The sequence below is a fragment of the Barbus barbus genome (assembly GCF_936440315.1).
Source record: "Barbus barbus genome assembly, chromosome: 6".
Lineage (NCBI taxonomy): Eukaryota > Metazoa > Chordata > Actinopteri > Cypriniformes > Cyprinidae > Barbus > Barbus barbus.
The window spans coordinates 11,613,304-11,638,581 of record NC_136734.1 but is presented as its reverse complement, the minus strand read 5'-3'; the positions used below and the strand labels follow the sequence as shown (position 1 = coordinate 11,638,581).

The 25,278-nt window shown below is 37.5% G+C and overlaps 1 protein-coding gene across 1 annotated transcript in view; it reads right to left on the bottom strand.

Moving 5' to 3' along the window:
* Window positions 1–364: 364 nt before the first annotated feature.
* LOC306870862 (serine/threonine-protein kinase PAK 3) overlaps window positions 365–25,278 on the bottom strand; it is a gene marked incomplete at its 3' end in the record, with an annotated part of 285,953 nt that continues 261,039 nt past the window's right edge. The window contains exons 14-15 of the mRNA XM_079418334.1: window positions 19,088–19,225; window positions 365–454 (exon numbers count right to left, since the gene is read on the bottom strand). Coding sequence (XP_079274460.1) covers window positions 365–454; window positions 19,088–19,225 — 228 coding nt within the window. The remainder of the gene's footprint in view (window positions 455–19,087; window positions 19,226–25,278) is intronic.

Genomic DNA, 25,278 nt, shown 5'->3' with positions numbered 1-25,278 from the left:
ATGTTTGAGGTCTACTGTAATACACATCATCTTTGATTCCAGAAGGAACACAGGAGTTGTTTTTCAGTTTTTCCTTTCTCCTTTCCAGATGTGTAGAGGTGGACACATACTGATGGACTAGTGCAGCAGTTCCATATATCAAAATGTGTTTGAGGGCAGGGACCAGGGCAAATCCCATCCCAAAGGCCTTGAATATCTGTCAGTCACCTTTATAAGGGCAAGTGCATGTGCAAGTGTGTGCTTTTGTTAGTGTTTGTGTCCAGATTAAGATATTGTGTAATTGTGCTATCACACATAGACACACTGTACTTGCACTCTCTCTGTGTGTGTGTGTATGCTTGTGTGTGTGGATGGAGGGAACATCTTAGCGGCTGCTATTCTTGATTGCTTCCTTGGCAGCTACAATCAGCGGAGTCAAGCTGGAAAGGGGCTTAGCAAGTTTCAGGAACGAGTGCTGTAAAAAGAAAAAAGAATACATTTAGAAACCTTTCATTTTTATGTCCATTTTGATTTATGTATTCTTTTAAACTTTTAGGTCCTGCAATCTTACAATTCAAAGGCTGATGATACACAGGGCAACGTTTTGAGCAATTTTGCCAGGCAACTTTTTTTGAGCAATGTTGCTTGGGCACTTTTCCATTGAGAATGGGTAACAAACAAATTTCTTTCTGGATATTTAAGATCGTCGTGGGCCCAGTGTCTCACCTGGTTGCCCGTTGACAGCAACATTTCCCATTGCTCAAAAAGTTGCCCAGTGTATCATCATTCAAAGAGAGTATTGCAACCATTACAACCTTCTTCACATTTCCAGACTGCCCTTATAAATTATTTAGAGTCTGGGTAGACTGTCCTTATTATAATTTGGTATAATATGCATGTGTTATATTATAAGTTATATTATGCATTTGCATTTTGTTCTAGGTGATATAATTATAGGACCTATATTACCTGAATATAAAGTACATATGATTATGTTAATTATATCTTAAAGGGGTCCTATTATGCTCTTTTAATGAAGAGGTATCATATCAATCACAAGTGCAGTATGGAGTACCAGAAGGCTCAGTACTTGGCCCCTTACTTTTCACGCTTTACATGTTACCCTTGGGAGATATCATTAGGAAACTTGCTGTTAGCTTTCACTGTTCTGCTGATGATACCCAGCTCTATTTCTTCGCGACCTGATGAAACTTGCCAATTTGCAAAACTAACATGTATAGTAACTAACTAAATGTATAGTTGATATCAAAAACTGGATGACTAGCAATTTCTTACTGCTAAATTCTGAAAAAAAAACCAGAGGTGTTAATTATTGGACCAAAACTTTTGCATGTATTAACCTAGATCAGCATTTTTTCATCTTAAAAATATATCTAAATTATGACCTATGCTCTCAATGTCAAATGCAGAAACATTAATTCATGCACATTTAATAAACAAACTCCAGCTTGTTCAAAATGCAGCAGCTAGAGTTCTTACTAGAACCAGGAAGTATAACCATATTAGCCCGGTTCTGTCAACACTGCACTGGCTCCCTATTAAACATCGTATTCATTTTAAGATTTTGCTAATTATCTATAAGGCCCTGAATAGTTTGGTACCTCAGTATTTGAGTGAGCTCTTATCGCATAATAGTCCTTCACGACCGCTAAGATCTCAAAACTCTGGCCATTTGATAATACCTAGAATATCAAAATCAACTACGGGCGGGAGATCATTTTCCTATTTAGCGCCCAAACTCTGGAACAGTCTAACAAACACTGTTCGGGAAGCAGACACACTCTATCAGTTTAAATCTAGATTAAAAGACCCATCTCTTTAACCTGGTTTACACATAATACACTATTGCATTTCTATAGTTCAAATCCGTTAAAGGATTGTTAGGCTGCATTAATTAGGTTAACCGGAACCAGGAACACTCCTCATAACACACAATGTACTCGTTACATCGTAAGAAGAATACCATCTACGCTAATATTTGTCTGTTTCTTTCTTATTCTGTTTCTCAGTCCGTGTCCTGATCAGATGGTGGATCGGCGCCGGGAGATGATCGTCGGTGGAGGCCGGACACCTGGATGAGCCCCGGGGACATATCCCCAGTGAAGACCTTGACTAAAAATACAATAAAACTAAAAATAAAACAAAATAACTAAAAATATAATAAAATACCTAACTATATAATACTGTTATTGTTAGAAATTTCAACAATATAAAAATAGAAATAATACATTTATACATTTAAAATTTTGGTCACACTTTATATTAGGTGGCCTTAACTACTATGTACTTACATCAAAACATAAGTACAATGTACTTATTGTGGTCATATTTTATTGTAAAACACTTCTGCTGCTATTCAGGTGGGATACGGGTAAGATTATGGACAGGTTTGGTGGTATGGGTAGGTTTAAGGGTGAGTTAAAGTGTAAGGGATAGGTCAACAGTGTAATTATAAATGTAATTACAGAAATTAATTACTGATGTAACTACATATAGGTATTTTAAAAAATATATATACAATGTAAAAACATGTATGTACATAATAAGTGCATTGTATCAAATGATTAATTTAAATGTAAGTACATAGTAGTTAAGGCCACCTAATATAAAGTGGGACCAAAATTTTAATTAAAACAATAAGTAAACAATAAAAAAACAATAATATCCTGGCCAGAGGTGAACTGGCCCCCGACTGAGCCTGGTTTCTCCCAAGGTTTTTTTCTCCACTCTGTCACAGAGGGAGTTTTGGCTCCTTGCCACTCTGGCATGCTCAGTTGGGGACACTTAATTTCTAGCGATTATCGTCAATTTGATTTCACGGATACTATTCAAACTAAACTGAGCTAGACAATGACATCTCAGAATTCAATAATGAAATGCCTTTAACTGAAAATTGAGTGTTTAATCTTATTATTATACATTATTGACACTCTATCCTCCAATTTGATACTGTTAAGTGCTTTGACACAATCTGTATTGTTCAAAGCGCTATATAAATAAAGGTGACTTGACTTTGGCAGGGGATATAAATCATTGTAATGGAGGAGTGTGGGGAGCAGACAATAAGAAATCAGTTTTCAGAGAATGTAAGAGACCCTTCACTTCATAGAGAATTAAAATGATTAATTAGACAAGACCCAAATATTAAATTCTCAGCCTTGCGGAGAGAAGCTATGCTGTTTTGGGAAGAAGGTAATGTGCCTGATAGAGCTACAGTTTAGCACCAGAAGGTGCAGCAGCTAAATGCTGAAGTGAAGTGAAGTGAAGTGAAGTGACATTCAGCCAAGTATGGTGACCCATACTCGGAATTCGTGCTCTGCATTTAACCCATCCAACGTGCACACACACAGCAGTGAACACACACACACCGTGAACATACACCCGGAGCAGTGGGCAGCCATTTATGCAGTTGGGGGTTCGGTGCCTTGCTCAAGGGCACCTCAGTCGTGGTATTGAGGGTGGAGAGAGTGCTGGACATTCACTCCCCCCACCTACAATTCCTGCCGGCCGGAGACCCGCAACCTTTGGATTACAAGGCTGACTCACTAACCATTAGGCCACGACTTCAAATGCTCTGGTATAACTACTACAGATAATCCTGTTTACCCTGATTCTTTTCTTCTTGAACTTAGAGATGCAATGAGGAAGCAGGAGGAGAAATTAGAGGGGCTTGCACAATAGCATGACTTCAATTTCTGAAGGGAGACGAGGGCGTAGGCCAAGACAGGAACCCAGGTATGATTCAACAGGAAGACCTATTTGTTTTAAATGTCAGGGAGTAGGACATATTCATATTATTATATTGTTAGTGATAATGGCTGTCAAGTAGCATCATCTGAGTTGGCTGGGGGAGGCAGCTGTTCAAACTAATGTGCAACAAGGAGACAAACTCTCTCTGTAGTTAAGAACCAAACTACAGGAGGGAAACAGTTGGGTTCAGTTGATTTCACCATTTCATGGGAAAAAGTATTCCATGCACTTACAGGACCTACTCCAGTTATGGATGTGTACATGGGGGTAGTATGTGTTCCATCTATGATAGATACAGGCTCTATGGTCACCATCATTACTGAGAGTTTTTAGGGAACATTTTGAGTGTAAAGGGGAGGATGTTCTAAAAGAATATTGGTGGCTGTCTCTAAAAGCAGCGAACGGTCTTTCTATACAGTACTTGGGCTATTTGGAACTTGATGTTAAAATTCTGGATAAGGTTTTGCCACACTGTGGTAAAAGATCCAACAGACCCTCTAACAGAATCAAAGAGAAAAATTGTTCCAGGTTTGGTGGGCATGAACATGATAAAAAATTGCAATTAAATTTTGTCTGGATCTTTTAATGTAATGTCACCTGGACAATGTGTCCAAGTGTATCAGTGTTTTGCAAAAGTGATAGCCCGTTCACCTGCACTATTACCCACAGGTTCTATGTGTTTGATCTCTGCTACAGGTTTTCAGAACACTCATGGTTCAGATTATATCGCTTTGGTAGAGGGGTTAGAGCAGGGGTGTCAAACTCTGCAGAGTTTAGTTCCATCCCTGCTCCAACACACATAGCATGTAGTTTTTGTAGCATTGCTTGTCAAAGAAAGGCTTTACAATCTGTATAAGAAAAATTTTCTCAAAGGAGGCAAAAGGAAGGCTGAACCACTCAGTACAACATTAAAGTGTGCTATGGGTTTGGTGGGGAGTAATTGAGAATGAATGGGGAAAAGTCATGTGAGTGTAAGCAATGCCTCCATCGCGCTATGATTGTCTTATTAGGCTGATCACGCAATAAATCCTGCCTCTAATTTTCATTCATATTCTGCATTATGCAAATTTGAGAAAAACCTTGACTTCAATTCCAGTTCCTGAAAAATACTTTTTTCGATACCAATTTTATGAAATCTCTTTGAACAAGATTACATTACCTACATTTTTTTTTTTAATAATAATAATAATAATAAAAAAAAAGGGTTTTAATTTTTTCAGCTTGTTGATGCTTTTACAGCCTTAGAGACCAGGGGCGTGCAGAGACCTTTGGAGGGGCAGGTGCTCAAAGTATAAAAGGGGCACATGGAACATGGCTTTTAATAATGCTGTGCTCCTTGCTGATATGTGTATCAAAATGGATGCTTCTGTATTGATACAGCAGCAAATGCCATGACGCAGGTTTGAAAAAGAAACACAGAACAGAAAAGACCATTTTAAGTTTAATTGTTAAATATTTTTTTCACCTCTTAATTACTCTGGAATGATATTATTATTATTGTTGTTGTTATTGAGTTTACAGGGTATGGTGGTTTTGCTGTTGTAAACACGACTGGTGTTGTAGAAAAAAATATTCCTGTCTTATTTAAAATAGAATTCTATTCTAATCCTGTTCTGAATTTATTCATTTTTTGAATGATAATGATTATAAAAACAGGATTGATAGGTATAAGTCGGAGGATGAGAAAATCAGTATAAGCCTGTTTTACCAGTGTTGTGATAATTATTTTTAAGGCACTCTACGTTTTTTAAATAAATACTGTAATAATAATAGTTCAAAGTGTGAATAGTTTTTAGTCAGATAACAAAAAAGACAAGACACCTCGACGCGCTTTAAACTTTTCCCAATTAAACAGCAAGAACGAAAGAGAACAAGCACCTTTGTTTTTATTGCTGTGTGTAGAACTACGTTAGCTGCATTTTTTTATATTTAATATTCATTTTAATAAAATGTAAATTCGTCCCCCGCACTTTATTCGAGCTCAAGCAGGTTTTTTCACATAGAGGTTTCTAGATTTAAATCTAGATTTAAAATAAAAGAGACATGACCTGATGTTTTATTCGTATCCAAAATGAGGAGATATGAAAGTCAGGATAGCTGAATGCTCTCCTGCAGTGTATGTTTCATTCATACTTGAAGTCAGAGGGCGCACTCCCGCAGACACTTTTCACGTGCAGGAAATCCCTAATATGGATAAACTCACACGGCTATCGCTGTAGCTGAGCTGAATAAAAAGCAGAAACGTTTTTACTGATGAGACATGAAGACAAAAAACACACGATTGCGAAAATATATGGTTTATGTGTGTTTTTAAGTTATCTTCAGGTAATATACTATATGAAAAGTGCAGTACTGATTGACATATCATTTAGTATAGAAACTATAAAATATATTTCCTGAATTATTCTGTGATAAAAATGGGAAAAGTGTGTTCGTAGTAGCCTTTATAAACCAATCATAAAATTGTCATTAGGAAAACACTGAACAAAAATATTGTAGTCCCTTGCTGCAGCTAACCGTGCTTCTACAGGCTACACACAGCAATATAAACAACAGCTGTGCATGATCTCTTCACGCCGTTCTCATAAAATAATAATAATTCAATAATATAAGTTTACAAGCACACCGCTCCGCTGAGAGCTGCAGACATTATTGAAGGCATCCTAAAGGTGTCTGAACGTGAGGGATCGTCCCAGATGAGATCGTCAGGTGAAAGGTCATCATGTGGATCATTTAATTTATGGCTAAACTATTATTAATAAATTTTACTAATAGTTAGATTGGGCAGACCTTCACAAAAGGGCGTTTAATTACAAAAAAAAAATAAAAATAAAAAAATTACCTTGACATAAGGGCACTTTGGGCATCAAGGGGAAAAGGGGCAGGTGCTCAAGCACCCACCACACTCCCCTCTGCACATGCCTGTCAGAGACTGTAAAACTGCCACTGGACAAAGGAACAAAACATAGCTAACCAACACAATAAAACTAAAAACAGTTTTAATAAAGTGCAAATAGTTTTCAGTTTCCACATTTTAGGCTACGTTAAAAGATGATAAAAGAGGAGCATCGCTCAAATCAGTCTTTATTGCAATGAAGGAAGTTTTCTTCGTTCCCATAGGTGATTTGATATTATTAAATATGTACTGTAAAGAGATTTCTTCGTCTTTATAGAACAATTTTAATATTATGAACTGCAGTTTACTTTAACAATTAACAGTGACTAAATATTAGACAAATAGAGGCTGTTAAAAAAAATACAGTACTGGAGGTGGCTTTAAACCATCCAATCAAAAGAGTGAGTTCACGTTGCATCTAAACAGTTGTAAATGAGCAATGAGAGTCTTGATGTGGTAGACGAGGTTCTTGGTGATTTCTTTAGGAGTGAGCTGAAGATTTTCATCTGGTTCTTCTGAAAATAGGAAGGTCCACAGCAAGTCCACAAAGTAACTTGAAGCTAAAACTGCCAGAAGGTTAAACTCAAAAAGAGAGTTTGGAGCGTGTCCGTCTCAAGAAGAAGAGTTTTTGAGCACCGATTAGTCAGAGTTCTGAACTTTTGATAGTTTGTAGCCGCACCCACTTTTTGGGTGGAGTGGCCAAACAGAGGCATGAATTTTTGGCGGGAGAAACTTTCTTTGTCTCCGTTTATGGCCCATTTGCATTTTTATTGCCAGTCTGGAGAGTTGGTGCAGTTTTATTTCAAAGCATATTAAAAATTGTATGATGCATTTCATGATCACATACATCATTGTACGAGGAATAAAAAGAAGATAATTTTGATACCAAAAAAGTAACCTATGGAAGATATTAAAGCTGAGATACGACTTCCGGTTTGAGCAATGTAGATGGCGGACGTGTATGTGTGAGTCTCCCGACAACTTCAATTCAAACAACAGTAATTGTTACTCATAACAGATCAGACAAGCAGTAGTGGACGGTAATACAGGTTTGGCGTCAAAAATGCCTCACTATAAAACGAAAACTGATCCAGATCCAAAGAGAACTTCGATAAGTAGCAAGCTAGCGAAAATGGCGACGGCTGCTTCAGCGGATAACGAGGAATTCTCTTTAAGTATGCTGACTACGGAGCTGGAAAAACAGCGCGAACATCTTAAAGAGGACATGAGCGCGTTAATCAAGTCTTCCCTTGCACCAATACAACTTTCCATAGAATCGTTTCAAGAGACTGTGGATGCGTTTGGTAAACGTCTGGCAACCGTTGAAACAACTGCTGGGGAAAACTTCGAAGCTCTCAGTAAAGCTGAGGCAGACATTGCTGCGTTAAAAGCTAACAACGAAGCACTGTTAGACCGTCTGGATGACTTTGAAAATCGTTCACGTAGGGCGAACCTTCGGATTATAAATGTTGCCGAAGACAGCGAAATTGGAACGGACATGGTCAAGTTCACTTCGGATTTGCTGAAAGACGTCATGGGGGTTCAGGTGTTTGAGAAACCACCAGAGCTGGAAAGAGCGCATCGTGCATTGGCACCTAAACCCAGGGATGGTCAACCTCCAAGACCCATTATCGTTTGTTTTCATCGATACCAGGAGAAGGAACGAGCTTTGCGCTGGGCCAGGCAACACGAACTGCAGTATCGAGGGAAGACTCTCAGATTCTATCCTGACCTAAGCGTGGCACTCTCCAAGAAGCGAGCCACCTTCAAAAACATCAAAACGATGCTCTATTAAAAAGGGATTCGTTTCAGATTCCTCTATCCTGCCCGTTTGCGATTCACTCACGAAGGGGAGACCCTCACCTTCGAGTCAGCACCCGAAGCCGAAGCCTTCTTTGAATGTCGGATCAACGTGACTGCTGCTGCCGGGGAGTAATTCCCGGTAAACTCAAACTGTTTCTGAACAACGAATTTAAAGGTGCATCTACTATAAGAATTATTATTTTTTCTTCTTTTCTACTGCGACGGTTCACATCCTTGTTTGTGAGGGTACCGTTAAAATACCAGCGGAGGGATTAGTCATCATGACGGTTTACGTCGTTGGAAAGGTACTGCAATAAAACACTGAAAGATGGACCATAATTGACCCTCCAGATTTTATTTTTATTATTTTATTATTCTTATTCTTATTGTTATTATTCTATTCTAATTTTTTTAATATATATATATATAATTCTGTTTTTCTGATTGCCTGTCTGAATGCAGTATTTACAAATTGTTGTGATGTATAAGAGATAGGATGTCGGGAGCTCAACAGTTAAGTAGTTAATGGGCAGCTAGGAGTGCAATGGGAATAGTGGAGTCCTGCAGCTTACCTCAGTTGGGGAGGTAAACATAGGAAAGGGTGTTGTAATGTTCATGGCTTGGTTTACTGCCTTAGTGACTACAATTAATTTATTTATTTTTTCTTCTGGATACTCAATTTGTTTTTGGGCTGTTTTTCATTCATTGCCAGAGATATTGAGAAACTCAGCTGGATACCAGATTTACATATACCACAGGTGCAGTATTCATCCTTCTATACTGTACTATGTCTGTTGTATCAAACAGAGGAATGACAGGAAAGCCATTCATTAGGTTTACGTCATGGAATGTTAAAGGTCTTAATGGTCCTATAAAGAGGTCCAGAATTTTTTCTCATCTTAAACGTCTTAATTCCGATATAATTTTCCTTCAGGAGACACATTTACTCAATTCAGACCATCTTAGGTTGAAGAAACCATGTGTTGGGCACATTTACCATTCTAAATTTAATGCAAAGGCAAGAGGAACGGCAATATTAATACATAAAAAAATTCAGTTCTCTGCTTCTAATGTTATTGCTGATCCTCAGGGTCGTTATATTATGGTGTCAGGTAGGCTGTTTCAAACCCAGGTCTTGCTGGTGAACATTTATGGACCCAATTGGGATGATAGGAATTTTATAAATAAACTGATTGCATCTTTACCTAGCTTTAATTCATATTATCTGATTTTAGGCGGCGACCTTAACTGTGTAATGAACCCAAATTTGGATCGCTCAAACCCAAAACCACAAGTCCCTTCCAAAATGGCATGCGATATTTCAGCATTTTTAAGCCAGACAGGTTGCACAGACCCCTGGAGAATTTTCAACCCTCACAGTAAAGCCTTTTCTTATTTTTCCCATGTACACCATTGTTATTCTAGAATTGACAATTTTTTTATAGACAAAAGTCTCCTTCCCTCTGTAAAGGGAGTAGAATATTCTGCTATTGTAGAGTCTGATCATGCTCCCTTATTACTAGATCTCTCCTTTCCATCTAATTTTACAAGCTATACATGGCAATTAAATTCATCGCTGTTGTCTGATGAATCATTTTGCAAACACGTGTCTTCCTCAATTGACAACTTCTTAGAATTGAATTCAACAGAGCATATCTCCCCTTCTCTTCTTTGGGAGACTCTAAAAGTGGTGCTTAGGGGAGACATTATATCATATACTGCTTTTATTAATATAGAGAGGGAAAGGAAAAGGCAGCATTTGATCGATGCAATATCCAAAATTGATAGTCAATACTCTATCTCTCCTACACCAGAGCTCTATAAGGAGAGGATTGTTCTTCAGACCCAATATAATTTAATTTCATCAAATCATGCAGAACAGCTTATTCTTCGGTGTCAAGGTTTTTTTTATGAACATGGTGATAAGGCTAGCCGATACTTAGCCCATCAGCTTAAATCCAGGTCATCAGCACAACATATTTCCGAAATTGAAAATGATGCAGGGGACTTAACGATTGACCCCCTTACAATTAATAATATTTTTATGAGCTTTTATTCTAACCTTTACACTTCAGAAACATCTAAGGATCAATCTAAACTGGTAGAGTTCTTTGATAAAATAAATGTCCCCACTATTTCTTTGGAGCATAAAAAAGACTTAGATCATCCCCTTCAGTTGCAAGAAATATCTGAGGCCATATCAGCCCTGCAGAGTGGCAAAACCCCTGGGCCCGATGGCTTTCCGATTGAATTCTATAAGAAGTTCTCAGTTAAATTATCCCCACTTCTTCTTAGTATGTTTGAATATTCTTTATCTCAAGGAACTTTGCCAAAGTCCCTTACTGAAGCACTGATTACCCTTTTACTGAAGCCCCAGAAAGATCCAACAAAGTGCAACTCATATCGACCAATTTCTCTGTTAAATGCGGATATCAAAATTTTAGCTAAATTATTGGCAATTCGATTAGAGTCTCCTTTAGTTAATATCATCTCAGTTAACCAGACGGGTTTTATAAAAGGTCGGCACATATTCTCTAACATCCGTCGCCTCTTAAATGTTCTTTACACTCCCTCATCCCAAGATACCCCTGAAATTGTAGCGTCACTAGATGCCGAAAAGGCATTTGATCGGGTGGAGTGGGACTATCTTTTTTTTGCTATGGGTAGGTTTGGTTTCGGTCCCGAATTTATAAAGTGGGTTCGTCTGCTTTATACTTGTCCGGTTGCTTCAGTGGTTACTAATAAATGGAGGTCAAAAAATTTTCCTTTGTTAAGGGGCACTCGGCAAGGGTGCCCTTTAAGTCCTCTTTTGTTTACAATTGCAATTGAGCCATTATCTCTAGCATTAAAATCTATATCCTCTTTCCATGGCATAGTTAGGTGGGGTGTTGAACATAAGCTCTCATTATATGCTGATGACCTGCTCCTTTACATCTCAGATCCTTTATCATGTATCAATGACATTATTGAAGTTTTGCACAATTTTGGGACTTTTTCTGGCTATAAGCTGAACATTTCCAAAAGTGAATGCATGCCTGTTAACTCACTTGCCAGACATATGCCTGACTCCATGTTTCCCTTCTGCATGGCAAGATCTAAGTTTAAATATTTGGGCATTAATATCACTCAGAACTTTAAAGGACTATATGAAAATAACTTCACCTTTCTATTGACTAAACTCAAATCTGATTTTCAAAAACGGAGGCCTCTCCATTTGTCTTTGGTTGGCAGAGTGAACTGTGTTAAAATGACAGTTCTTCCAAGATTCTTATATTTATTTCAGTGCCTCCCTATCTTTCTTTCTAAAGCCTTTTTCAATACATTGGATAAACTTATCTCCAATTTTATCTGGGATGGGAAAATCCCAAGAATTAGTAAAGAGTTTCTTCAGAAAAACAGAAATGATGGAGGTTTAGCTCTCCCTAACTTTCTATACTATTATTGGGCGGCTAATGTCCAAAAGATAATTTACTGGATGCGCTCATCAGAGGGCACTGAATGGTTTGAAACAGAATCTAAATCCTGCACAGCAACATCTTTACAAGCTCTTGTAACATCTAGCTTACCTATTAAAATAGTTAAATATACAGCAAATCCAGTTGTTCATTTCACTCTTAAAATATGGACTCAACTACGTCAGCATTTGAAGTTAAGACAAGCATTCTTGTCTCAGAGTCCAATATGCAATAATCATGCATTCCTCCCAGCAAAACTAGACTCTGCATTTAAACAGTGGCAAGATAAGGGCATTTCTCATTTCAGTGATCTTTATTTCGATGGTATTTTTGCAAGTTTTAATGATTTGCGTTCCAAATTCACTCTTAATTCGGTTGACCTTTTTCGTTATTTTCAGATACGTCATTTCGTTAATGCCCAAAGCTCATCATTTCCAAACATCCCTTCTAAGTCTCCTGTGGATTCTCTGTTAGAAGTACCCTCCCATCTGCAAGGTCTTGTTTCAAGAATATATACAATTCTAATGTCTTTAAAAAGTGCAAGAACAGACAAGATTAGAAGCAGGTGGGAGAGCGAGCTCAGTATGCAATTTTTAGAGGATTTTTGGAGGAATGCCCTCTATAGAGTAAACGGTAGTACTACTTGTGCCAGATTGAGTTTAATACAGTTTAAAGTATTGCACCGTATGCACTTAAGCAGAACACGGATTGCCTCCTTTAATTCTACTTTTGACAAGACCTGTATTAGGTGTCATATGGGTGAAGCAGACTTGACTTGTTTTGGGCATGCCCCACACTTACTGCTTACTGGTCAACCATATTTGATACACTTTCCAAAGTGTGTGGAGCACAGCTGAAGCCATGTGCAGAAGTTGCAATATTCGGTGTTCCAGGTAATGAGTCAAATTTGACTCAAAGACAACTAAATATCATTGCCTTTGCATCCTTATTGGCTCGCAGACAAATTTTATTACATTGGAAATCTACAAATTCACCTAAAGCATCGCAATGGCTTTGGGATCTGATGTTATACCTACATCTAGAAAAGATTAAATATTCAATTAGAGGTTCCCATAAATTCTCTTATGTCTGGCAACCCTTGTTATCATATTTCACTGCTATAAAGGTACTTCCTTGACATTGTAGTATTCCTGATTATGGTATCCAGTTTAATTTATCTATTCATGTATGTATGTATGTATGTATTTATTCATTTTATTTTACTTTAACTTTCTGTAACTTCATTTATTTTTCCAGTTTTATTCAACTATTGCACATCCATTTCTGTTGTATTCTAATCAATATCATTATTAATATTAGGCAGTATGTTCTGGGTTGGTTGGGGAGGGTTTAAGAATGTAAAAATGCAGTCTCTGTACAAATAATAGCATTTGTCCTTGAAATAAAAATAAAGGAGAAAAAAAAAAAAAAAAAAAGCTGAGATACACTCATACACTTGAATATAGGCGTTTAGAGTCTAACTAATACAAGTAAAGGTTTGTAACTAGGTTAATATAATAGGGGAATATACATACAACACATGCATATACCAGATACATTTATAACTGCTTAATTATGGCCTAAATAAAGCAAATGTCTTTATGTGTGTGTGATGTGTATTTGAAATTGTGGAGACCACTGGTCTAGTCAGGCCGTTGGTGCCTGGCACAGGGGGTCATTCACTCCTCTTCAGAATGTGTTTGAAGTTTGATAGGGAGACCTGAGCGGTGACCTGCTTAGCATCTTTCTGATAGTTGGGAAAAACCATTGGCAATTTAGCACCCATATAAATGTAAATGGTGAGGCCAGGTCAGTAAAATCAAGTGTAATCAACCATCAATGAGCTTACGCAGACGCTACATGGGTGATGGAAAAACCTGGCCTTCGGATATTCCAAAGATGGCCTAGATTAAATCATTAAGAGCCTGATGAACTGTTAAGAAGTAAGAAATAAACTATCAATATAAGAAAATGTTAAGTTAGATTGACTTCCTATGGTGTGTTGAATTAGAACATTCTGTCTAAATAATATGTGTCTAAATAATATAAAATACATTATATATCCTATGTAAACAAGTAATTGTTAACTAGCCTATTACTTTATTGCAGTTACGCAATCAACCAACTTTGCAGGTGTGGTGGATAGCACAAAATACCATTTTACAAAAATAAACATTTAAGCAAACAAACAAATACATAAACCTTAAGAGGGAGCATGACCCGCAGGGTCCACTTCAAGTTCCCCAATGTTCAAACCAAAACTACGCCCTTGGCTATAACAAGTCTCGGTTAGCTTAACGTAGTACATGTAGCAAGTTTTTTTTTTAATGATATAATAAATAAAAAGAAAACCGATAGAATAGAAAAAGAATAGAGGAAGCTAGTGTTAGAGGCCTTTTTTGCTTTTGTTAACTGCATAATAAATAAAAAGAAAACAAATATATAGAATACATAAACATTAGAAAAGCTAGTGTTAGGTTTTTTTTTTTTTTTTTAAGAACAGTTAGAATAGAGAAAGCTAGAGTTAGAGGGTCAAATAAAGATGGAAGAGATGTGTTTTTAGCCTGTTCCTGAAGGTGGCTAAGGATTCAGCTGCTCGGATTGAGTTGGGCAGGTCATTCCACCAGGAGGGAACGTGCCTTGAATTTTAATGCGACTGGAGGTATATATCCCGGAACAAATCGGTAATGTCCCCTAAATGTTTAGGAATCAATATCAACGCTTCGTGCGCAAATGTCAGCTCCAGACAAAGCAAGTATCATGCGTTTGTTTTCCAAATTGCCTTTCTGAAAGAGCTTCTTGGCACTCTGTAAGGTTAATTGCTAAAGCTATAATTGCCTCTGCCTGTTTTCACTGATGCTGCCTTCAAGTGTTACCAGAATGATTGTGAATAGGAATGCGATAGTTAAAAGTTGCAATTGAAAACATTGTGAGTCGATTGCTTGAAGTTGTCGAGGTCATAATCATAAGTGGTACTTATAAAGTTTGTGATAGCATTGAGACCAGCTATGTTGTTATTTTTATCCCGCCGTGCTCCCCGTTTGTGTAATTCATAAACGTGAATTTATTATGCACAGTATAATCAGATGACTGACTTTGAAACCGAGTACATTTTCTGTAAAGATAACAGGATTGTACTAATAGTGGAATGTTTATTTGCAAAGGCTAGCACTACTAATGCCAGAGCTTGAGCTCTTGAAGCTTTGCCCTCTTCTCCAGGAGCAACAGTTAATTTGTATTTAAAGCAACATACTCAAATTCAGCGCATTTTGGCTCATACCCTAAAAGTGGCAATTTTAACAAGCTATAAAAATGCATCTGTCAGGTATTTTGAGCTAAAACTTCACATATACGCTCTGGGGACATCAGAGACTTATTTTACATCTTGTAAAAAGGGGCATAATAGGTCCCCTTTAAGTAGAGCCTGTCTAAATGCTGAGGGAAAAACACCAGTGTGAAGGGATGTGTTGATGTGAGTGAGTGCAGGTACAACTGCAGGAGAAATGGCTTGAAGGAGATGAGATGGAATAGGATCAAGCGGACAAGTAGTAGGATGATTAGAAAGGATGAGTTTGGAGACTTCTGCCTCAGAGAGTGAAGAGAAGGATGTGAACGAGTGTATGTTTGCTGGTAAGATGTGCTTAACAGATTGTGGTGAGGAAAATGCACTAATGGTATTAATTTTATTAATGAAGAACGTGGCAAAGTCATCAGCTGTTAGAGTTGATGAAGGAGGGGGAGGAGGACAAAGAAGCGAGGAAAATGTTTTAAAGAGCATGCAAGAGTTAGACGAATTGTTAATTTTGTTATGATAGTATGTCCTTTTAGCAGTGGAGACATTAGCAGAGAAGGAAGAGAGGAGTGACTGATATACATTAAGGTCAGTAGGATTTTTTTTATTTGCGCCACTCCCTTTCAGCAGCCCTGAGCTTAGAATGATGATCGCGGAGAACATCAGACAGCCAAGGCGCAGAAGACGGTGTCTAAACATGATATAAGAGTGGAGCAGAAAGTATCAGTAGCAATGTTAGCATCAAAAGATGCTAACTGTTTAAGGGGAGAAAGCAAAGATGAAACCATAGCAGATAGCAGGGAGGGTGAGAGTGAGCATAGTTTACGTCGAAAGTTGACGTGTATGTGTTGTGTCAGGAATCATGTTGAGGTTCAGAGTGAGGTGGAAGTGATCCAAGGTGTGCAGTGGAGTAACCAGTACATGATCAGTGGAGCAATGTCGCGTGTAAATATGGTCCAGTTGGTTGCCTGATTTGTGAGTAGCCGTAGCCGTAGATAACACTGTCTTGAGATAAAAAGAGGCAAGCAGAGTGTGGAAGTCTGCAGCCTGAGGTGTCATGAGTTGAAGTCTCCAAGCATAACTAGGGGAGTACCATCCTCAGAAAAGGTTGAGAGCAGCACATCTAATTCACAGAAGTCACCTTGTGATCCTGGGGGTCGATAAACAACTACAAAATGGATTTTAAAAGGGTGAGTAATAGTGACTGAACGTGATTCAAAGGAGCTGTTAATACCCAGAGAAGGTAAAGGAATAAATTTCCAATCATTAGAGATAAGCAGACCAGTACCACCACCTCTTCCAGTCAGACGGGGTGTGTGGGAAAATTAGAAATTATTGGAGAGTGCTGCAGGAGTAGCAGTGTCCTCTGGTTTGATCCACGTCTCTGTCAAGGCCATGAGGTTTAGTCTTGAATGACTAGAAATAAATGTAATGAAATATGCTTTTTTAACTGCAGACTGACAATTCCAGAGACCAATAGAAAAGCAAGACATAGGCAAAGTGCGCAGGTTGTTAGGATTGCGCTTTGTGATGCGTGGTTTGCGAGTGGTAGTAATAGTAGGGATATGGAAACACATAGTAAGGTCATTAAAAACTGAAACAGAAGTGAAGCCAGGATTAGAAAAGAGAATGAATCAAAAGCGATACTTAAATCCCTTGCTGGTGTCCCTGCCCGGTGGAGTCGCACTGTAGAGTCGATGATTTTTACACTCTTCGGTCTTCACACGAGGGCTGCCACGGTATACAAACCATTTTCATACCCGTTTGACAAAATGGAAATTGAATTCAGCTGAACACACTTTACTGTTTATCACAACAAAGGGCTAAGCAAGCGCATGACACTGAAAAGGTATGCGATAGAGTATGAGACCCAACGCAACTTCAGCAAGTCTCAGCACAGCAAACAAAACAAGCGTTTCCTAGCAACGACAACTGTGCTAAACAATGAGACAAGAAATCAATACACTTACGATTAATACCACATTATTAAAAATCAAAAGTTGTAGCTTTATTTAATGACTTGTGCTAACATTAACTAACAGCTGTATATTTTTAACAAAGAATAATAATGTCTGTAACAAATGTAGCTATTGCTCATTGTTAATGTTAGTGCATTAACTAAGGTTAACTAATACGATTTTATACATAATATGTAAATAATATGGGGGAGTCGTGGCCTAATGGTTAGAGAGTCGGACTCGTAACCCAAAGGTTGCCAGTTCGAGTCTCATGTCCGGCAGGAATTGTAGGTGGGGGGAGTGAATGTACAGCGCTCTCTTCCACCTTCAATGCCACGACTGAGATGCCCTTGAGCAAGGCACCGAACCCCCAACTGCTCTCCGGGTGCCGCAGCATAAATGCCTGCCCACTGCTGTGTGCGTGTGTGTGTGCACTTAGGATGAGTTAAATGCAGAGCACAAATTCCAAGTATGGGTAACCATACTTGGCCACGCCACATCACTTTTAATATAAGTTAATATATGTTCGCACATAACAAATTGTGTGTTGGACAACAAATTGTCCAACAAACTTTGCATTTGTTGGAATCAGTGGAAAGCAACACAAAACAAACAATGCTAAATAGTCAAACCTGCTCAAATTCAAAATATCTTATATTAGCACTTTGGCATATATTTTTGATGTTTTCAGCTTGTGAGCTGAAGTTCTACTGTACATAATAGGGTTATAGGAACAAGTATTTCTATAATCTATTAATGCGATAATATTGAGCAATGTGAAGTACTGTACAATGCATAAATGTAGCATAGAACCTCCAGCTGTTCCTGTCGGATTCTAATTCTTAATGCAAATTCTCATCTAATTCTCTTATGCAAACATAATCTGTTATATCTTAAATGAATGTTTGGGGAACTGTTGGGGAAAAACATTCGATGTGTAACATTATATTAGATCCATGCATTACACCATGTCTTTATAAAGGTCGTCACATTAATGTTAATCAAACGATAAAAGAAAAGATGGAATCACTCTCTGCTCTTGATTGAACTGCTTTTGCAGTTTTAATAATTTATTTGTAACGAACAGAGATTTTTACATTTTATTTTTTTTTCTTGCTTGAATGCTTATGTTTAGATGTAAAATGAAAAAAAGTAATACACTATACATTTGTATATATCTTATATTTGTTCTTTTTTGCATCGTTTTTTTTGTATAATAACAAAGATCAAATAAAAAAATTGGTATATTGTGATTATTAATCTAGTAATGATTAAGAAAAGAAGTGGGGGAAAAGATGTAATGTTGCTAGGTGATTTTGCTTTGAAACCTTCAAATCAGGTAAAGGTTGTATTCACAACAGGAAAGTCTGCTAGTTCACTTGCTTTGGTCCAGACCAAATACAATGTTGTTGGTTTTTTTTGTTTGGTGTGGTTCGCTTTCAACCTGCCATTTTGCAGGGAAACAGATATTGTAAACAAAACCACACGTGTGCTAAGGACATCCATTCATTGGTTCATCCATTCAACCGTACCGGAGTTCGTTTGGAACCTCTTCAGCTGGGTCTCGGTACGGTTGTTTGGTCCACACCAGAGTGCTATCGCTGTATTCACACCTGCCCAAAAGATCCACGCCAAGGGGAGAAATGAACTTGAGTTCGATTCAATCGAACCAAACAAGACAGGTGTGAATACACCCTGAATTTATTTTGCTGACTCCATCGAATTAAAACAGGTGTAGCTCAGTCATTTTCCGTCCGATTCTAACAAATCATACATCATTTTGAAGGTCTTTTAATGAAATATTGAAAAATAAAAATAACTAATTTGCTCATTGTGACTCATTCTGCCAGGTCACATATGTCATGAAATATGAGTTCAATTTATAATTACTGGAATTTACAGTAATACAGATGTCTGAAACTTAGTTTGTTACCTGCAACAATTCTTTAGCCGACCCCCTCCGGTCCACATCCATCTCCAGACAGCAGTTCAGGAAGTCTCGAAACACTGAGGATAGCCGCTCAGGATTTTGTAGCTCTGGAGTGCCATTTGTTGCAATTAAATATAGGGCCTATTGAAAGGGAAAACAATTAACGTAATAGAACAATAAATGACAAATTTTCTAAAAAACAAAAAAAAAAAATTAAGGTAATAATTTTATTAGTTTTATGTCTACTTTTACATTTAAACTGTAATTTTGGATACTAATTTATAAAAAAAAAAACAAAAAAAAAAACATCAAACATAATGTATAGATTTATTAGTAAACTACCATACATTACAACCCAAATTTCGGAAATGTTGGGACATTTTTTAAATTTGAATAAAATGAAAAGAATTTCAAATCACATGAGCCAATATTTTATTCACAATAGAACATAGATAACATAAATGTTTAGACTGAGAAATTTTTAAAATTTTATGCACAAAATTAGCTCATTTCAAAATTGATGCCTGCTACAGGTCTCAAAATAGTTGGGACGGGGCCATGTTTACCATGGTGTAGCATCTCCTCTTCATTTCAAAACAGTTTGAAGACGTCTGGGTACCGAGGTTATGAGTTTCTGGAGTTTTGGTTTTGGAATTTGGTCCCATTCTTGCCTGATATAGGTTTCCAGCTGCTGAAGAGTTTGTGGTCATCTTTGACGTACTTTTCGTTTAATGATGTGCCAAATGTTCTCTACAGGTGAAAGACTGCAGGCAGGCCAATTCAGCACCCGGACTCTTCTACTACGAAGACATGCTGTTGTAATAGCTGCACTATGTGGTTTTGCACTGTCCTGCTGTCACTATACAAGTCATCTGGAGGGGAGCATATGTTGCTCTAAAACCTTTATATACCTTTCAGCATTCATAGTGTCTTTCAAAACATGCAAGCTGCCCATTCCGTATGCACTTATGCACCCCCATACCATCAGAGATGCTGGCTTTTGAACTGAACGTTGAAAACACGCTGGAAGGTCTCCCTCTTCGTTAGGCTGGAGGACACAGCATCCATGATTTCCAACAAGAATGTCAAATTTGGACTCGTCTGACCATGGAACACTTTTCCACTTTGAAACAGTCCACTTTAAATGAACCTTGGCCCACAGGGCACGACGGCGCTTCTGGACCATGTTCACATATGGCTTCTTTTTTGCATGATAGAGCTTTAGTTGGCATCTACAGATGGCACGGCGGATTGTGTTTACCGACAGTGGTTTCTGGAAATATTCCTGGGCCTATTTAGTAATGTCAATGATAGAATCATGCTGATGAGTGATGCAGTGTTGACTGAGGGCCCGAAGACCACGGGCATCCAACAAAGGTCTTCGGCCTTATCCCTTGATTTCTCCAGTTTCTCTGAAACTTTTGATGATGTTATGCACTGTAGATGATGAGATTTGCAAAGCCTTTGCAATTTGAATTTGAGGAACGTTGTTTTTAAAGTATTCCACAATCTTTTTACGCACTCTTTCACAGATTGGAGAGCCTCTGCCCATCTTTACTTCTGAGAGACTCTGCCTCTCTAAGACATCCCTTTTATAGCTAATCATGTTACAGACCTGATGTCAATTAACTTAATTAGTTGCTAGATGTTCTCCCAGCTGAATCTTTTCAAAGTTATTGCTTTTTCAGCCTTTGTTGCCCCCGGACAAATTTTTTGAGACCTGTAGCAGGCATCGAATTTGAAATGAGCTTATTTAGTGAATACATTTTTTAAATTTCTCCGTATAAACATTTGTTCTGTTTAATTAATCTTCTATTGTTAATTAAATACTGGCTCATGTGATTTGAAAGTCTTTTAGTTTTAATTTTATTCAAATTTAAAAAACATCCCAACATTTCCGGAATTCGGGTTGTAATTTTCTGTACACTGTAATAAAAAATACACTAATAATAATAATCATTAAATGTAACGGCATACGAATATTGCTAAATAAAGGCATTTCATTCATTTATTTTCAACAGTTTATGTCTTCCTATAAATGCTAAAAAAAAGCATGTCTATTTGAGTTGGAGTGTCTGTGATTGTGTGCTGGTGCTGGTCATCCGACCACACTACTACTTATGGTTGTTTAGGAAAGAAAACATTTTTTTTTCTGTAACAACTGAATGTAACATTATGCTTTGTATTCATGTTCTTTATAGCCCTGTCTAAAAATATTTCACTTCATATAAATAAATATGCAAAAAAATTGAGATTAATGAATATTTTTAAATGTTTAATTGGTATTATAATAAAATAATCTAAAAAGGGCATTTCATTTAGTTTATAAAATAAAAATACATAGTGGATAAAAATACATACAAGATTTGGTCATTATGATAGTTAACTGAAGTTTAAATGGTTTGTTTACTGTACACATGATTTTTACCACCAGGTAGTTGCAACCTGCAGAAGGTAAGCACCTATTTGAATCCTTGAAGGAATAGTTCACCCAAAATTTTAATTCTATCATCATTTACTCACCCTCATGTCGTTCCAAACCCAAGTCATGCAAGTACGGTTGAGCTTCTGTTTATGCTCACTGATCTATGCAAATGTGAATAAGAGTCTAAATCAAACCTGTTCATCCTATTGTATAAAGCATACAGTTCTTGTCAGGGTTGTGGGGAGAAGGGATGAGGCGAGGACTCAGTACTGCAGAGAATGGGCTTTTATTAACTGTATACTGTAAAATCTTTAAAGATACATCATTGTGTGTGTGTAATCAGAAGGACTCATGGGTAGTCACTTTTGTATTTGTGTATGTTGTTTTTACACTCCCCTGCCAAATGAGGTGGAGAGTTTGAGAGGAGGATAGGAAAGTGAAAAGTATTACTCTATTACAGCTCATCTTCATTAGTCAAGGGGACAGATGCCTTCAGGCATGATACACTTCTGGCCCATGACAAAAGCAAACACCACCAGCACTGTAGTACTGCACAGAGGGTAAAAGAACCTAATGCACCAGTGCCAGCTGTTGTTCAAGGAGTGCAAAAAATGGAGCAGGCTTTGTTTGAAAAAATGAAGAATGTGATGTACACAGCCTACTTCATTGCAAAGGAGGAGCTACCTTTGTTCCCCTCTCTTCATGGGCTCATCCAAAAAACAGGTGGAAAACTTCCAGACTGCTATGATTCTGACAAAGCGTGTGCTCGGTATGTATTGCCTACATCACCCACAACTGTAAACTGCTATTTTTTTTTTTTTTCAGTCAAAGGAAAAAAAATAGAATTTATTTGTTCTTTTAACAGCTTCATAGGCATCATATATGACATGGAGAGGGAAAAACTAATGGAGACTTTAAAGAAGACCAAGTATTTTCTATTTTCTATGATTGATGGGGCAACTGATGCAGGCACAATTGAAAATGAGCTCATCTATGTCTGCTTTCTGGGTGAAGAAGGGCCAGTAAATGTCTTTTCTCTCCATTCAAGTAAAACAGGGAACCACTGCTGGAATTCTGCATGCCATTTACATGGGTAATGTTGTATGGGTGCCATTTTAACTTACAGTAACTGCCTCTATAACCAGGCTGGATCTTTTTTTCCACTTATTTAGAAAAATAGTCTCTTTTTCCTGTTTTCTTACAAAGCTTTTGAAGAAGCAGATATTTTTGACTGGAGGCACAAGCTGGTTGGATTTGGCAGTGATGGAGCAGCTGTCAATGTAGGATGCAGGAATGGTGTGTCAGCCCAACTTTTGAAGGACATCCCTCACCTTATAGCAATACACTGTGTTGCTCATCGCTTGGAGCTTGGTGTTTTGAAAGCAATTAAAGAAGACTGCAACATGGAAAAACTTCAGACCACCTTGAGGCAGATCTATGATCAGAACCACTACTCCCCCAAAGCCCTCAGAGAGCTCCGCCTTATCGCTGAGGCTCTGGAGGAGAAGGTACTTAAGCCATCTAACCTGCATGGAGCTCAATGGCTGCCATATGTGCATCGTGCAACAAAGGTGAGCGATGAACCCTTCTCAGCAACGTCTATCAAATTTTAATGGAAATGAGTTCAGGCACATGGACCTTAATTTCTTTTGTTGTTGTTGTTTGTTTTTGTAGATTTTATGTGACAGGTACCACATCTTTGTGGCCCATTTTCAAGACCTGCTGAGTGTGGAAAGGAAACCAAAACCATCATCAACAGTTGTGGGACGGGCAAAGCAAGTATCAAATTACTTGCATAACATCAACAATGTCTTGTTCCTACACTTCATGTGTGACACACTGGACCAGCTCACAGAGTTAAGCAAAGAGTTCCAGAAAGACACAACCACTATCTGTCAAGCTATCGAGAGCACTGAAAAATGCTTCTGGAACATGACTGCCCTAAAAGCAGAAATGGGCCCATACATGAGTTGTGTTTATGATGCAGTGACAAAAACTGGGGAATACAAAGGAGTGAAGTTTCCTGGTACATCACCACCAGCCTTTAAGGAAGAGACGAAGCATCCCAAGCACCCCCTGCTTTCTTATCATGGGTTTGTATTCTGTTGTATATTATTGTTTTTAATTAATCATTTATGTTCGATATTGGCAGAAAAATATATCCTTCATTCAATTTGTTTAAACATCTGGACTTTGAGTGTGTAAGCTGCATACAGAGGACTTAAACTATGTTTGTAGTGGTCTTTCAATGTTTTTTTTTTTTAAATACCTGGATGCTATTTGTTTAAGGTGATGGACGATTCAAGATTGCTGTGGATCAGGAAATCGTCAATGATCACATCATCTCCCCCATTGTGGCACTGAACTACATCTTCCTCTTTGTTTTATGTTTTAAACATTAAATACCCCAAAGAGATGGCACTTTCCCTGGAATTTATCCAAAGGTAAGCCACACATTATGAAATGTTGAGTGTAGTGAATACTGTTTTGTTGCTGTTTTTAAATTGAAAAATACTGAATCTTGCTTTTCCCAGGGTTAAATCTTAAGCATTATTAAGCATGGCAATTGATAATTTAATCAGTACTCAACATTACAATCAAGTCTTTTATTTTGAAAGACATCCAAGATAGCTGTTGACACTTCTGTTAGAGGCAGTTTAAGTAAAGAGTGCTGTTCTGATTCAGTATCTGCAGTCATATGTCAGGTTTAATGTCAGTGTCGTTATTCTATCGCTAATAAAAAGTCTCTCACATTTGCACTATAAACTTAGAACTGCACTAAATAATGTTTGCTGTTTACACTGAATGTAATATCAAAATCATTTGCGCATATTGATGCTTCCTTTTTTTTTTATCCCATTTAAGTTAATTAGTCTACTTGTCCAAGTGAGCAAATATTTATAAAAAAAAAAAAAAAAGTAACTTTCCCTTTAAAAAATCTAAACCTTGTCTGCATGTTACTCTATTTCAGTTTCATTCATTTCATTACTTGTGAAGCTAAATGAGTGTTGATTTCTTTCAGGGTTTTCCTGGGAATAAATCCTGGACGAGGGCCAAAGGCTGAGATGAAAGGAACAAAACATAATCACATTCCTCCAAGACTGCTGAAATTCCTGTATGAACTGAACAACTTTGAAAATCCATGGAAAGTATGAGCTTTTTTCCAAAAAAATGTACTTGAACTGAACAGCTCAAACTGGCACATGGAGAGAGGTAATGAGCACAAACAGACACATGGAGCCCTGTGTCCCAAATCATGCACTACTCTTAAAGAAAAATGAGTAGTGCATGAACAAAAACACAAAGAGTTTACAGGTGATAACAGTCTTTCTATAAGAAGTCTAGCTGTCGTTTTTAATGATGGGTTGGTGCTGCCCCCCCCCCAAGGATTTCAGAATGGTTGTGAATCTGTAAAATTCACGTTAAGTTCAACTTTGTTACCTCTGTGTAACATACTGTTACATTGTTTTAATTCTGTCATTTGCTCTTTAAAAGCAAATAATATAAGCACATTTTAATAGTGTTCTGTACATTGTTATATGAATTTTACTGAGAAAAAAAAGCTACAGACCTGTTTTTATGTTCTAGGTATTTGTATTACATTTATTTAAAAATGGTTTTGACTTTGGTTCTCAACTATTTCACTTATGAAGTTTATTTTTGACAGTGCAGCACTAATATTGTACACATAAATGCTCTTTATTGTCTTTTGCTGTTCAAAGAAAGACAGAAAAAAACACGCACACAAAAGCACTTTGTGCACGTTGCT